The sequence below is a fragment of the Mytilus trossulus genome, chromosome 6 (genome assembly GCF_036588685.1).
Source record: "Mytilus trossulus isolate FHL-02 chromosome 6, PNRI_Mtr1.1.1.hap1, whole genome shotgun sequence".
In the NCBI taxonomy this organism is placed as follows: domain Eukaryota; kingdom Metazoa; phylum Mollusca; class Bivalvia; order Mytilida; family Mytilidae; genus Mytilus; species Mytilus trossulus.
The window spans coordinates 43,874,381-43,890,130 of NC_086378.1; the positions used below are offsets into that span (position 1 = coordinate 43,874,381).

At 32.0% G+C, this 15,750-nt stretch overlaps 2 protein-coding genes across 3 annotated transcripts in view; both read right to left on the reverse strand.

Annotated features, from left to right (window-relative positions):
* Positions 1-627: 627 nt before the first annotated feature.
* LOC134721405 (NF-kappa-B inhibitor alpha-like) lies at positions 628-2,289 on the reverse strand. Its single transcript, XM_063584389.1, has one exon. It carries the CDS (start codon positions 2,029-2,031, stop codon positions 853-855), a length of 1,179 nt encoding a protein of 392 aa, XP_063440459.1. The 5' UTR covers positions 2,032-2,289; the 3' UTR covers positions 628-852.
* A 7,088-nt stretch (positions 2,290-9,377) lies between these two features.
* The window catches only part of LOC134721406 (uncharacterized), a 37,227-nt gene continuing 30,854 nt past the window's right edge, over positions 9,378-15,750 (reverse strand). For both annotated transcript variants that reach the window (XM_063584391.1, XM_063584390.1), the window contains 4 exons: positions 12,152-12,308; positions 11,592-11,688; positions 10,945-11,106; positions 9,378-9,866 (listed from right to left, as the gene is read on the reverse strand). In XM_063584391.1, coding sequence (XP_063440461.1) covers positions 9,595-9,866; positions 10,945-11,106; positions 11,592-11,688; positions 12,152-12,308 — 688 coding nt within the window. In that variant the 3' untranslated portion in view covers positions 9,378-9,594. The remainder of the gene's footprint in view (positions 9,867-10,944; positions 11,107-11,591; positions 11,689-12,151; positions 12,309-15,750) is intronic.

A 15,750-nucleotide genomic window follows, 5' to 3' on the forward strand; every position in this document is an offset into this window, starting at 1 on the left:
ATATACATGTATAGATCAGTTTCTACACCAATGTCATAAAGTGAAGAAAATTGCCTTGATCCAAAGTCAGAAATACACATGTATATATATTTTATAGTTACTCATTGCTTAAGACAGTTCAGAGATCAGGAGCCAAACTTTTTTCCTCATATTTCTTGTTACTCCACAGAATAATGTTTATATTTGTTCATGTTTGTATTTGGATATTATCTCAGGTTAATATTAATAATGTGAAACTAGATTTTCCAGTAACTTTTTATTACTGGTAATTAAGGTAATTCCTGTTGTTTTTTGTTTTGTTTTTCATTGGGTTTTTCTAAGTGGAAGTTTCTTCTATCTTTTTGATGTCTTTTTATTTGTGTTCCTGTTATGTCACTTCATGAAACTTTGGATTCCCAAGAAACATTTATGTAAATAAAAAAATACCAATTTTATATGTGCTCATAACAAATTGGACTATTATTTGCAATTGAACAATGCCAAATTCAGAACTGATTTTTTGAAACCAGAGAGCTGCTTTTAGAAGTCTCATAGACAATTATACCACTTTTATTAATATCCTTCAAGTATCAATACTTATAAGTGTAAAACTGAAATAACTTAAATATCATAAACAACATACAAAAGTTTTCAATATCAAACTTTTAATACTAGTATGAAATCTATCTACACAGATAATCCATTTTCTTACACAATCAGAGTGAAAAAACAGTGGAATCCGTTTAAAGTTAGTAAAAATAAATACATTTACATATTTATATGAACATTTTAATTTTGTCAGCAGTATGAACAACCTGTTTATGAAATATTCCTGAGATTTGAATTAAGAAAAGTTTTTGTACAGTTTCTATTTTACATATCATCATCCTCACTGGAATTTGGACTACCGGTCAAACTAAGGTTTCCAAATGATGCTCCGGCACGCTTTAATTTTTCAAGTATTTCAGTGTTTTTACGATAATGCGACAAAAGCATTGGAGTTGTTCCATTATATAGTTTATTGTCAATGTTTGTGTCTCTTCGCGATAGCAAGTAACTGACCATTTCAGAATTGCTTCGATCGATGGCCATATGGAGTACTGTTGCTCCACATTTACATTCTTTTGTATTTACTTGAGCTCCTTTTGAAATCAATACTTTCATAATGTTCAATTGTCCGTTGAGTGCTGATTCGTGTAAACATGTATATCCACTGGAATTTCTAATTTCAAGATTCTGTGGAACTTGTCTTACAGGAATTCTGTATTCGTTAAATTGTGTTTCACTTAGTTCAATAGGCCGCAATAAAACTGAAACCATGTCTATATCCCCCATACGGCATGCAATATGAAGTGGTGTATCTCCATTGCAGTCCTGAATTTCAATATCGGCCCCACCAACCATTAATCTCCGTGCTATCTCCATCTGATGAGTTAAAGCGGCCAAATGTAAGGGTGTCTGCCACATATCGCTATTTTGAATGTCTAACCAGACACACCCTGGTGCAAGCTTTATAAACTCAGATACGAGTTGTGTTTGTCGCTCTAAAATAGCAATGTTCAATAAGGTATCGCCATCCTCGTCTTTTCCATATACGACCATAGCTTCTGGCGTTACTCTGTCAGAATCGATAGAACTGCAACTAGATCCCAATGAGTCTAAAGAATTGATTTTCATATCACCAAGACGCTCTGAAATGTCACTGATCTGAAACTTTCCTTCAACATCGGAGGCTTTTTCGCATAAAATGTCATCTTCAATTTCGACCGATTGAAGTGATTTGCCGATTGCACTGTCAACTGAATCTAGTCCAAGACCACTGTCTTTAGGATTAAAAGAATCAAAGTTATGTGTTGATTTAGACATGCTGGAAATTTGTGTTATTTCACGTCTCAGTTCTAAGTCACTTTTAAATCCTTGTATAGAACTAGATGAATTAACTGAATTGTACGATGAATACGCAGAGTCAAATCTTTCATCAGTTTGGTGTTTTAATAATTGTTCACCATCAGTCTCGATATCTCCACCTTTATGACGACAATGAGCATCCATACTTTTCTCTGTTAAATTATATTCAAAATGTCGGACTATAACTTGTAGTTGCTTTGTGTTCACTTCTGGAACAAAATTTACTTTGTAGATAAATTGTACAACTCTCTCGATTAAATTCTGTTTGAAAACTGGTATTTACAACCGATGGAAATCCTTATATTTAAAACGAACAATAAGTCTGGAAAATCCAAGCAATTTAGATCAGTCACCTTTTGCGTGTCATTCAATCAATCGAGGAAGTTTAGAAGGGGGTTTCCCATCTGGTTTTCCCCTGTCGGTTATTGAGGTCAAACGAGGGGCGCTTATGGGAAATTTACTTATTTCATTTACATAACAAAGAAGAGAAACTGTGGGAAACTACAAATTAAGAATTATTTTAATGAAATTTGGAATTCGGAATTAATCTTTGTACATTTTCATATGTTAATATGCTGGAAATAAATTGTATGCAATATTGCTAAGTAAAAACAAACAAGGTTTTCCCATTGGTATGTAATGTGAATATATTATTTAATTTAATACAGATAACAATGCTCAAGGTTTATTAAGTAGAATGTATATTTCCATTACATACATGTATTCATGCAGCAATAGATCTGTTGACTACATTCACTCACACGTAAATGGCTGTACGTAAACAACTTAATTTTACACACGGGAATTATCCAGATAAATCTTGCATTTTCGTGGCATTTTCGCGAACGACATGGAATGTAAATAAAAAAAACATAGTGCATTATGGTGCATATTCAGTATTATCTGGTCATATCATTGACCTAAGATAGGATCATTTGCAGGGAATTACAATCATGAAAGTCAAATGGTTGAAACTTAATTATATCACTGACAACATTATTTTTATATAATGAATACAAATATATAAATTATAAATATGATGTAGCTGCATGGCCAGTATAGATAGCAGATTGATTTAACTTTACAGGGCTTGGCTATTTAGTCGTGGGATTTAGTGGAGGAGGACAGTGGTCAAAACCAAGATATTTTAAAAACGTTTTTTCCAAGTAAATTAATCACAGCCGCTTCATGCCCTTCCCCAAAAACTGTAAATTTCATGCCATTCAGTGCTCATGCAGGTCCCCTGCTTCCGTTTTAATTGCATTTGTTAGGGTGGAGTATCTCAAGAAGAGAATATCATCTTGGTTTGCTGTGAGGTCTATAACGCCAGTACTGATTTACATACAAAACTAATCTTGAACACAAAGGATCGAACATGAGACAACTGAAGAGATTAATAAATCTTATTAATGAGTCTAAACCGGGCACCCGGTTATGTCCGAACCGTTTTTTCACTGAAAAAAAATGATGCAAAGAATTTCATTTTCTTCATGCGAAAATAAATTTGCAGTTATATATTAGCTATAGATTCAGTTTTTGTCGAAAAAATAAAACAATTTATTCAAGATCATAGTTTGTGGTTCCGCAGTCTCTGGCAGTTTGTTTAAGTTCATGTATATATATGCACAATGGTCCAAACCCGTTTTAAATAGTTAAAATAAAAGTTTAATAAAAAAAAGATTTCACATTGGCCGGCCTGATAATGCTATATAGTATAGGTCCCAGATTCTAGTAAGAGTGCATGTGTGCGACAATTGAAATAAATGTACATGTATAAACTTCTGATCATGAACTCTGCTTTCATCTTTTTCAAGTCAAGCTAAAATTTTGACGTGTGGTTTCTTTGCGAATAGTATCTATCGACGTTTTTTTCAAAGAATATTTTTAATGAACTTCGTTTGTTGCAATTATCTATTCGTTTGTAGAGACATTAAGGTCTCTCCGATGTCCATCATATTTAGAAAATACTTCAAGCAAGAATACAGACGAAAGATACCAAGGAGACATTCAACATGTTCACGGCGAGGAATTGATAACATGCCGGGGACTGGAGACGAAAAATTCAATGACCAACAAATTCCTAAAAAATCTACTTAGAAACTATGATACAGACCCCACCAAGTACCAAACATTGGCCCAATGTGTTCAGGAAGGATAGGCAATCTGTATGTGTTCAGGAAGGATAGGCAATCTGTATGTGTTCAGGAAGGATAGGCAATCTGTGAAATAATCAACAGATTAGTCCCAGAAAATTTTAAAAGTAAAAATTACGATAAATTTTAATAATAAGTCTTTTTGTGAATTTTAGCTTAAAATAATTTCATATCATTGAAGAAACAAATACATATATGAATTGTCTTGGGTTCATGGGACAAAAAAGACCCGTAACTGGTTAAGGTTTTCAATTAAAAAAGTTTATTGTTCAGCTTAATGTACCTTCTTGAAACGTTAATGTTACACTTGTGATAGAAGGGAAGCAACTCCTGTCAATTTGATTTACTGTTTGTATTTTTTTCTTTATAAACATAAGCTTTATTGAAAGCGCTTACAATCTATAAAGCTAAACAAACCGTGACAAACACATTTTGCTATCCATTACAACAGATATAATTATATTACAAAAGAATCGCAACACGTTATATTCTATGTCTTTCCATTACGTTCAAAAATACTTATCAAGTTACGACTATACATATAATTATTTCTGTAGCTATCGTAATTCGATTTACCGGTAAATGCGTAATATTGAATTACGTATTAATAGAAATGCTTATGTATATACGTAAATAAATAATAACGTATATATACACAATTGTAATTGTACGAAAGAAGAAATTCTGTATAACGAAAATAGTTCTGACCCTCAGTTCTGTATATACTGCGCAATTCGATTTACGTATATACTGAAATATTCGATTTCTGAAATAATAATTATTTTTGTATATCTATACATATTGTAAATCAGACACGATTTGTACTTAAAACTTATATGTCGGTAGATATTTTATCCAAATGGCTCTAGAAATCTAACACGAAGTTCTGGACATTAACGGAATACCACAATTGAACAGCATACTGATTCATACTATCGTCTTGAACTCCTTTATATACAGAAATTACATCGAAAACGACAGAGGCATGTATCACAAGTATATGTCGACAGAGACATGTATCACAAGTATATGTCGACAGAGGCATGTATCACCAGTATATGTCGACAGAGACATGTATCACAAGTATATGTCGACAGAGGCATGTATCACCAGTATATGTCGACAGAGGGATGTAACACAAGTATATGTCGACAGAGACATGTATCACAAGTATATGTCGACATGCAGAGGCATGTATCACCAGTATATGTCGATAGAGGCATGTATCACAAGTATATGTCGACAGAGACATGTATCACAAGTATATGTAGACAGAGGCATGTATCACAAGTATATGTCGACAGAGACATGTATCACCAGTATATGTCGACAGAGGCATGTATCACCAGTATATGTCGACAGAGACATGTATCACCAGTATATGTCGACAGAGACATGTATCACCAGTATATGTCGACAGAGACATGTATCACCAGTATATGTCGACAGAGACATGTATCACAGTATATGTCGACAGAGACATGTACCACAAGTATATGTCGACAGAGGCATGTATCACAAGTATATGTCGACAGAGACATGTATCACCAGTATATGTCGACAGAGACATGTATTACAAGTATATGTCGACAGAGGCATGTATCACTAGTATATGTCGACAGAGACATGTATCACAAGTATATGTCGACAGAGGCATGTATCACCAGTATATGTCGACAGAGACATGTATCACAAGTATATGTCGACAGAGGCATGTATCACTAGTATATGTCGACAGAGACATGTATCACAAGTATATGTCGACAGAGGCATGTATCACCAGTATATGTCGACAGAGGCATGTATCACAAGTATATGTCGACAGAGACATGTATCACCAGTATATGTCGACAGAGACATGTATCACCAGTATATGTCGACAGAGGCATGTATCACCAGTATATGTCGATAGAGGCATGTATCACAAGTATATGTCGACAGAGACATGTATCACAAGTATATGTAGACAGAGGCATGTATCACAAGTAAATGTCGACAGATACATGTATCACCAGTATATGTCGACAGAGGCATGCATCACCAGTATATGTCGACAGAGACATGTATCACCAGTATATGTCGACAGAGACATGTATCACCAGTATATGTCGACAGAGACATGTATCACCAGTATATGTCGACAGAGACATGTATCACCAGTATATGTCGACAGAGACATGTACCACAAGTATATGTCGACAGAGGCATGTATCACAAGTATATGTCGACAGAGACATGTATCACAAGTATATGTCGACAGAGACATGTATCACAAGTATATGTCGACAGAGACATGTTTCACAAGTATATGTCGACAGAGGCATGTATCACAAGTATAAATTATGTCCATACAAAAATAAAACAGGGACATTTTAATACGTTTTTGATCAAAACATGATTGTACATCCATGGCATCGCGGACTATTCTCATCGGAAAAGACGCTGACATTCGTGACATCTCACCGTTTCTTCTTATCGTTACAAAATATATCTTGAAATATGTGTACACCACCTTCTACTCAGACATCAACACATGCATTTAAATAGCGAAAGCCGAATCTCAGTATAAACAGTTTTAAACCGAGACCGTATTTAAATAAACTGCATGTATGTATTACATTATTTAACCGAAATTGGAATTGAACAGAGAAGCTTGATTCTTCCCCTTCAGTTTCTTTTCATCATTTTTCTTTAAATGACTGAGTTTATAAGTATTGCCCTCTGCTCTTATTTTTATGTAATCTCCCTTTTAACCATTGATTTAAAAAAAAAAGTGGATAAAGTAATCAGTCAAGGGCAATAACTCCTATAAGGAATCTTGATCATTTCATCCATTTTGACTGCAACTGAATTAGGATTTGGCTATCGTTGACTGTGTTTTGAAAAACGATCTTGTACTGCTGATCAATGAAATTATATATTTCTTTCCAAAGTTTCTTCAAAAAACTAAAATTTGGAATTATCATCATTCAAGGACACGAACTCCTTGAGTTGACTTATTTTCTGCATAGATCTGAATTTTCCCTTTTCAAAAAAGTTCTATAAAATTATTCAAAATGGATAAAATTCAAACAAGGGCAATAACTCATACAAGGAGATAATTGATGATTTTTACAATAAAGAATACAAGTTTATAAATCTTCCCCTGGTGATCCCTTTTTCAAAAACTATTTACATTACAAAAACTCAACATGGACAGAAATCTTCAGCCAATGGCCATTTCACTTATATTAAAGTTGGCTGATGATTTCGTCCATGTTGACCGATTAGAAGATCTTGTGATCACTTTTGCTTATACAATTGTCGATTTATCTTCTAATGCTTTAGACTGTGTGACAGAGGGGAAAACAGTACATCCTAATTCAAGGAAATAACTGCAACACAAAGTCAATTGACAATTACTGTCACCAATATAACAAGACCTCTCTCCGAACCAATTTGATTTACTGAAGTTCAGAATAAAACAGCCAGCGTCACATTTGATTTTCATTACATTTCTTAATCTATCAAATTATGTTACTTATGTCTGTGATACGAATGTCTGGCTTTCAAATGAACTGGAACTTTATTCAATAGTAGGCTAAAGTTAGCAAAAACCTGGTAGGTCCTTAATATTCAAGAATGTTTTTGATTTTTTTTAATTATCTGTTTTAGGTTAGGGTGGATACCAAGTTTGATATGGAATCATAACATCAACCAACATTCTGTGAGCTAATGATAAAAATTATTTAATCATTTGTTCTGATTGATTGTTGGTCTCTTTACTTCCAGTGGCAAATATTTCGTCCATGTTCAGGATGATCAAAGTAACTGTATCTACTATCAAATGCTTACCACATTACCCCCTTAAAGGGTGATCAAAACAGAGTTTAACTTTGTAATTCTATTTTATTGTTTTTTAACATTTAATAATCAGCAAGACTATTTCTTTAAACATTAAAAATAACGCTTTATTATATTTTGTGTTGTCAAATGCACTTTTCTGGATTTAACTTCATCAGAAATGATTAAAACTAAAATTTGATAGCTGGAATGTATAAAGCTGTGTCATAATTAGATTATATGTGGATATGATATAGTAGAAAAGTAGCTAGACAATGAAGGTGAATACATGTATTATTGAAAAATTTATAGAAAACATAAATTCATAAGATACCCTAAGAATATATTTAGCACTGTGTCTTTCCATTTTGTTTATGGGCCTTACAAATAAAAATACAACTCTTCTTCTCTCTGTCGATTAATCCATTTTGTTTCAAACCCTATTGATGACATTGCATTTCTCAAAAGATTTCATACTGTGGTTTCTTTGGAACATTTTAACTAACAAAAGACAAATACTCTTAAATACATGTAGTATAAATGTTAGTCATAAAAGTTATGTAACTTTTGGTGTATCATACTGAGAAATATATGTATACCAAATATGAAACAGATTTCAAAACATTCTCTAAACTGGGTAAATGGAAACTAATATGGGGTTGTTAACTGAACTTGACCACAAACACAGTCAGCCTAAGCCTACACCTTTTAATGTATTTTCCATTTAATATTATTAATTTTACCTTTCGGTCAAATACCTGGGTTATTAAATGTTAAATAAATATAAATGGTCTGGATTGTTAAATATTAAGTAAATATAAACAATTTTATTCAATTCAATATAAAGTTGAAGAAACTTTTAAATATTTCACAATAAAAGAGACAACAACATAGTTTATATTTTACAAGGTGTAATATGGTTCTTCAGTGCAAGTACAGGAAAACTGGTTCAAATAATAACATAAAATCAGTATCATAATTGTTTTCCATATACATTGTATTGTTTTCTATAAAATAGGCTGTTAGTTTTCTTAATTGAATAGTTTCATATTTTTTCAAGTTAGGGCCTTTTATAGCAGACTATACATTATGGGTTTTTCTCATTGTTGAAGTGCTGTACAGTTGCCGATAATTGTTCGTACATCCACTTCATTTGAACTTATAGTTGGATAGTTGTCTCATTGGAAATCACGAGGGTGGTTTTTAACAACTTTGACTTCCCACGAGGGTCTTGTACAGTGGGTCATACCACATCTCCTAATTTTTATATTGTTGTTAATTATATCAATCCAGATTTGATGGAAAGTCAAAACCTAACCTATTTTGTAATTGGCATTCCTTTGTAGGAATCTTAAGCAGCTAATGTAGCTATTGTCCAATTAAATCAGTTGTATTGAAAAATTGGTGTTGTCTTAAAATTTGTGCCTCAATTGTCTAAGAGAAATTACTTTTTAAACTTTACAACAACTATATTATTTCAATGTGAAATACATGAATGATAACACAAAACAAAAATATTTCCTTACAATTTTATTTTTTTCTTCTTATAATGAATTAAATATTAGTATGCATATATTTACATAAAAAAAAAAAACATATATGAGTTCCTGTTCACATGAATACTATAAAACAGTACTCCGATACATTCCCATTTTGTGAGCACTCTCTTCACACAAATATTAATGCTTTATGAAATGTCTATATAAGTATGCAAAAATGAATAACAAATATTTCAAAATCTTAAAAATCTGGACAAGTCGTCCCTCCTCATTTTATGTAAAGCATTTGCTAAAACAACATTAGTTGCAGCATCTCCGTTTAGTTCTTGCCACTTTTTGACCATCTGATATGTAACTTCATGCATTCCTTCCTTTTTATAGTCCTCCACAACTTGTTCTACCGCGTTATAGGGTACTTTCAGCTGTCTCCCTAAATTACGATAGTCACCATGTATTTTTGAAGCTATTTTATCTATTTCTAATTTTGTTGGTGGTCTTGCATTACCTGTAAAAAAAAAATGAATTCTAATTTGATGTCCTTTTTCACCATTTATTATGCTCAGGAAAACTTGTCAATGAACAATTAACCAAAAACTTTTCTGATTGCTTTGTCTGAACTTGGTGATTTTTGTGTACCTTTCTGTTTGAACAGAAATTCTTTTGAATATTCTGGGTTTTATCTTTAATTTAACCATTCATAAAACTAATATTTCCATAAATGTTCTCACAGTTCCCGACAACATCAAGATTAATATAATAGCATAACCAATGGTAAAATAATATTCCAAACAAGGTCCCTTTAGTTATATAGCTCTTTACGTATTTATACATTCATAATTAATCCATACCTTTCTAAAATTTGGGTTTAAGTGTTCCTGATGATGAAGAAATCCAGAAAAGGGTTTCGAACACACCAAATTTATAGAGTGTTATTTTCATATTGGAAATAATACCATCCTACTTACAGTGGCGGATCCAGAAATTTTAATAAGTGGGGGCCCGTTAACTTGCCTAAGAGGGGGGGGGCTGCTCCTGTCATGCTTCAGTGATTCCCTGGCCCCCCCTAAATCCGCCTCTGACTTATATCACAGGTAGCACAAAGGAACCAATCATGTGTTTAAGACTGGACCATCTTATTACAAATCAATATGGTCAAATGGAAGATAATTTTTCTATTTCTTTTAAATTATCTCAAATATGCAAAATTAGAATATATGGCAAAACAAAAATTTAATTCCACCAATTTTGAAAACTTAAAAAAATCCTTTTTTTTTTTACTTTAACTAAACAGATTTCCCTTGTCCTTGGATCATAAGAAGAATATAAGCAGGAATTCAGGAAATTCATTATACGGAGAATAAATTTATATTGAAGAGTAACTATTACTATGAGGTTGATATATTATGTAAAACATCAATATAAATGTGGTATGATTAGCCAGTGTGACAACTATCCACCAAAGTCTAAATGACATGGACGTAAGCAAATATAGGTCACCTTACGACCTTTAACAATAAGCAAAACCCATACCATACAGTCAGTTATGAAAAAATTTATTTTGAGTTCAATTTGATCATACTTACTAGGTGGTTGATATGTTTTATCATATGAGCTATCTGGCATATAATCATCATCATCACTGTCATCAAAATGGCGACCAATGTGCATTACATTCTTGTCTCCCACTTGCATGTTGGGTACTTTTGCACTTTTACCAAAAAACAGTTTGGTTAGTCCTCCAAATACTGAAATAAGAGATTAAAAATCATATCTCAATTTAAATGATTCAGAGGTCATTATTATCACTCAAAAGTTTTGGTTTTATTTATTAGCAACCCTTACCATGCAAGAGCCTTAATTTTATGACTTTCAATCCTCAAATCTAGCTTTTTTTGCTAGTCTCAAATGGATTTCAAATCTAAACTTTGAAAATTCAATTGTAGAAAAATAAACATTTTGAAGGAGAAGTAATTTCTTGTGTCTTTGGCCAGTGTAGTATATAAATGTCTAAAACTTTCCAAAACCATGTGGCAATATAACTACTGGCCATTTAAAATTCAAATATGCTTAAGGAACTACTACTCAACATTGATGTTTTTTCCACTTCATGACCAAATCTAGACGTCTTTAGATATTTGGGGTTACTGTCTCGATGTCTCAGTGATATTTACCCATCAACTCCTTTTCTACACGAATACAATTTGGAATATATGTACTGCCATGCCCTTACCTCCCGAACTTTTATGCTCAATTTCCACTGAACCATCTGTACTGGTGGAGAGCTTTGGTGTACTTTCACTTGAGGAGCCTTTGGAATCAGTCTCTAACTAGAAAACAGACAGAATAATACTAAATAAATGATTGTGATACAATGTATTAATTATAGTTAAGTGAGAAAGGTTAATTTGAGGATCCAAAATTAGATAGTGATTATTTCTGGTGAAAAAAAATGCCTAATTACCAAATGGTAAATTATTTGTCTGTATTCACAAAATAATCAAAATATTTATGTTCCTGTAAGAATATTTTGGTGTTATATCAGATTCATTGATAATTTTCTGTAAAATTTAGTTTGATGACTTCTAAATTTTTCAATTTTTCGCACTTAACACATATTCTGTTTTTTATTTTTTTTATAAAAACAAATAATGCATCATATGGTTTTAACAGTTTGTTTCTTGTATGTATCTTTTTTTTTTCTTTTTTTTTTAAACAATTTTTATTTATTTATATAGCAAGTTATACAAACCAATAATAAATATGAGAAATAATCATTATAAGCAATCTTACATCAGATTTTGATTTTTTAGGGTCTGGTGGGTTTGACGGTCCTTTTTCTCCAGATTTAACAGAGATATCTGGAATGGACCCTGAAGCATCCGTTTCTAAATCTGACTGGGTTTTTGTTGCCATAGGCTTTGAGGATGTTGGACTACTACTTGATTTTCTGAAAGGAAAACAAAATCAAAATTAAACATTTATTTTCAATACATAAAGGATCATAAAGTTGTTGACTCAGATAAGTCAACTCAAACAAAAATGTCATAACTGAGCGTTTATAGTAAACTGGAATCCGCTTGTATTCGCCTCACTCAAACAACCGGTATGATCCGATTTTTAGGGAAAAATTTTGCCCTGGAGATTTGAACGAGATTGGACGATACTTTGTTACATAGCAACGTACAATATCAGAACATGTAAACAAACAGAACAGTGTGTTTCCTTTCACATATTAAAGCATTAATTAATGCGTCAAATACATCTCTATTCTAAATTTAAATAATCTATTGCTTTACATGAGGAAAAAATTTCGAAAAAGGGTATAAATTTGACATGAAATTAAAATCCCGCTAAACTTCATGAACGATTTTCGCAAATCAACGTGACGTCATACAACATGGAAACTTCTGAACTGAAGGCTGTGGTTTTGACAAAACATTTAAACCTGTGAAAAAAGGTTCCATTGGATGTTTGGAAGGAAAAAAGATTAATCCTTCTCATTTGCGATAACATTTCTTTGATTGTAGCATTAAATAAAACTTCAAGTGTACAATCTGAAGTGATGTGTAATACACGTAATTTGATTGGTCGACTAATCAGAGTCTACAAAAGATCAGATCACACCGGCTGTCTATGAACAAAGTGTAGTAGTCAGCCGAGAACCAGCTTACGTTTATAGTTAAGGTGGTACCTAACACTACAGGGAGATAACCCTGTAAAATCAGCTAAACGTTTTAATTACATTGTGTTGTAAAGGGAATATTAAGCTTCTCAATGATCAAAATTGGTGTTTGTTAAACTGCTATCTAACCAGTGTAATTTTTCTGACAAAACGGTTGGTTCAAAATTTTTGATTCTTTTTATATTTTTGTTAAAGGATCAAAGTAAATACTTTGTCAAAATTTTATGAAAATTAAACGAGTCAAATTAATTTTAGGGAAGTGTTAGGTACCACCTTAATCCATGAATTTAAGAACATAAGACCAAGGAAACAATAAACAAAACAAAAATAAAAATAAAGGATCTGAGGTTGAAATACAGTCTTTAATGATCACATAAATGTGTCCACAGCATATGTGCAAACTTCTTAAAACATCTTAAAACACATCTCATGTCATCTTAAAACCTATAATGCAAACTTCTTAAAACTTACTTTCTTACTGTCAGCATTGAATTATTCTATAAAATATTTTTCATGATGGGAAAAAATATCAGGTCAATTTAACAAAATATTGGATCAACTGCTAGTGAACCAAAAATAGTCATAATGATCACACAGGTATCTCAAACTGTAAAAAAAATTGAGAATGAATTCCAAATATAGACTTCAAAATGTCAAAAAAATACAAAACCTGCAAGAAAATCCCTACCCAGAGGCGACCTTCAGTTTGCTCCTACCCAAAAGTGTGTACTAGTTCAGTGATTGATATCATAGTAAACTTCAAAACCTATTTATCAACTAAAATTAAAAAAGCATACAAAACTAAAAAAGGCCAGAGGCTCCTGACTTGTGGAAGGCCCAACAATGCTGTGATGTTTAACATGTTTAGTGAGATTTCAACCCTCCCCCTATACCTCTAGTCAATGTAGATTAAACATACACAAAGCAATATGTACAGTAAAACTCACAGTAAAACTCAGTTTAAAAAAAATCGAATCCCATGTCAAAATAGGTAAACCTTCATTGAAATTGGATTTGATCATCAATGAAGCCTGAGACTGTCCCGAAAAGCTACTCAGAGATAACAGACAGACAGACCAATAAATTTTCCCATGATTACTTTGTTGCATGGGTTATTGTTGATACACTATATATTTCAATTTATTCCAACAGACTGAATTTCAGACAACAACCCCACAATTTGCAAATTCACATTGAACAGTAAATAAAATTGCAATAATACATTTTTTTAGAACAACAAAAACAATCAAACATTCATGTTTTTTTTAAAATTAAAATTCTTAAAATCCAAAAAAAGATAATTTAAATGAGAAAATGCATACGGGTAATTAATTTAATTTTTTTTACTATAAAAACCCAACAAAAAACAGCCCTCAGGATCTTTTGTATTTAAGTGCTCATTTTTGTCAAATTTATATCCTAATTCAATTTTCAAATTCAGAAAATATATAAATTTGTGTTAAGTTCCCTCTTCCTAATTTATGAAATTCTGGGTCAACATTTTTCCTTCCTTTTCCTAGCAAATACTCAAACAACAGAATTTAAATTTATCTTTCCCTGGAAAAATCAATAAGGTAAACCAAAACACTTTTAGTACATATGTCCATCAAAACCTACATATCCAATACTTCCTTCAACTTATCATGTCTAGTACATATCACCACAATCTCTTCCTTTTAACATAACGTTAAATCATATCTTTTTAATATGTATTTTCCCGCCAGGTCGAAAACACTGCGGTGTTGACTGTCTGGTACAATGGACATTGTATCTATCTTAAAAATTTTCATATTTCTTATTGCTAATATCAGATATATTTAGTTTGTGGCTTTTTAAATATATCTTCTTTGTTTATGTCATTGTCAACGACTTTACTTGTCTATATTAGTACATTCATGATTTAAAAGGCAATAACATGTTAAGGGTAAAAACCCTGGAAAAATCCAAAATCAATTAAATCAAGGTCATTTCAATGTTTTGTAGATAATATAAATGGGTTATATTATATATGTCCATCAAGAACAAAGACATATGTCTATTCCTAGATACTAGATCATATATGTATTCCAAATTACACTAATTAAATGTCTTTCTTTTCCGTATGTCCCCTGCAAAGAATATTCATGTATATAGCCTTAAATGGCGAGTTTCTTTTTCAAATATCCCCTGCAGAGAATATTCATTTAGAAGCCTTAAATGGTGAGTTTAGGAATGAATATGCCAATGAAATAAGCACTAGAATTAGAATTTGGCTCACTCATTTGTTCCTACACATTTTGGCAAACTGGAAAACTGTTAAAGAGGCATGGGATTATATTAAAAATAAACATGCACCTCTTTGTGACAAATTGCACATTATTTTTTGGGAATTTTATGAATCAAATGTTTTATTCATGATGCAAGCAGAAAACCCATGCAAGCCATACAAATTTTACATGTTCTTGTTTCAAGCAAGTGTATGATTCATAAAATGCATCAAGAAATATGCTAGGTATTTACTGTGCATAGGACAAAGAAATTCTTTCCTTATAATGTCATTATCTTTCGGCACAATGACATGTACATCTACCTTTTAAATGCACTTTAATTCCGGTTGCATCAACATGCAACACAAAATAAATAATTAACATGTATATGTATAATAATGTATTTACTACAAGGGTTTTTTTTTCTTTGAAAAAATGGCAACTAGTTCTCCTGTATGTGT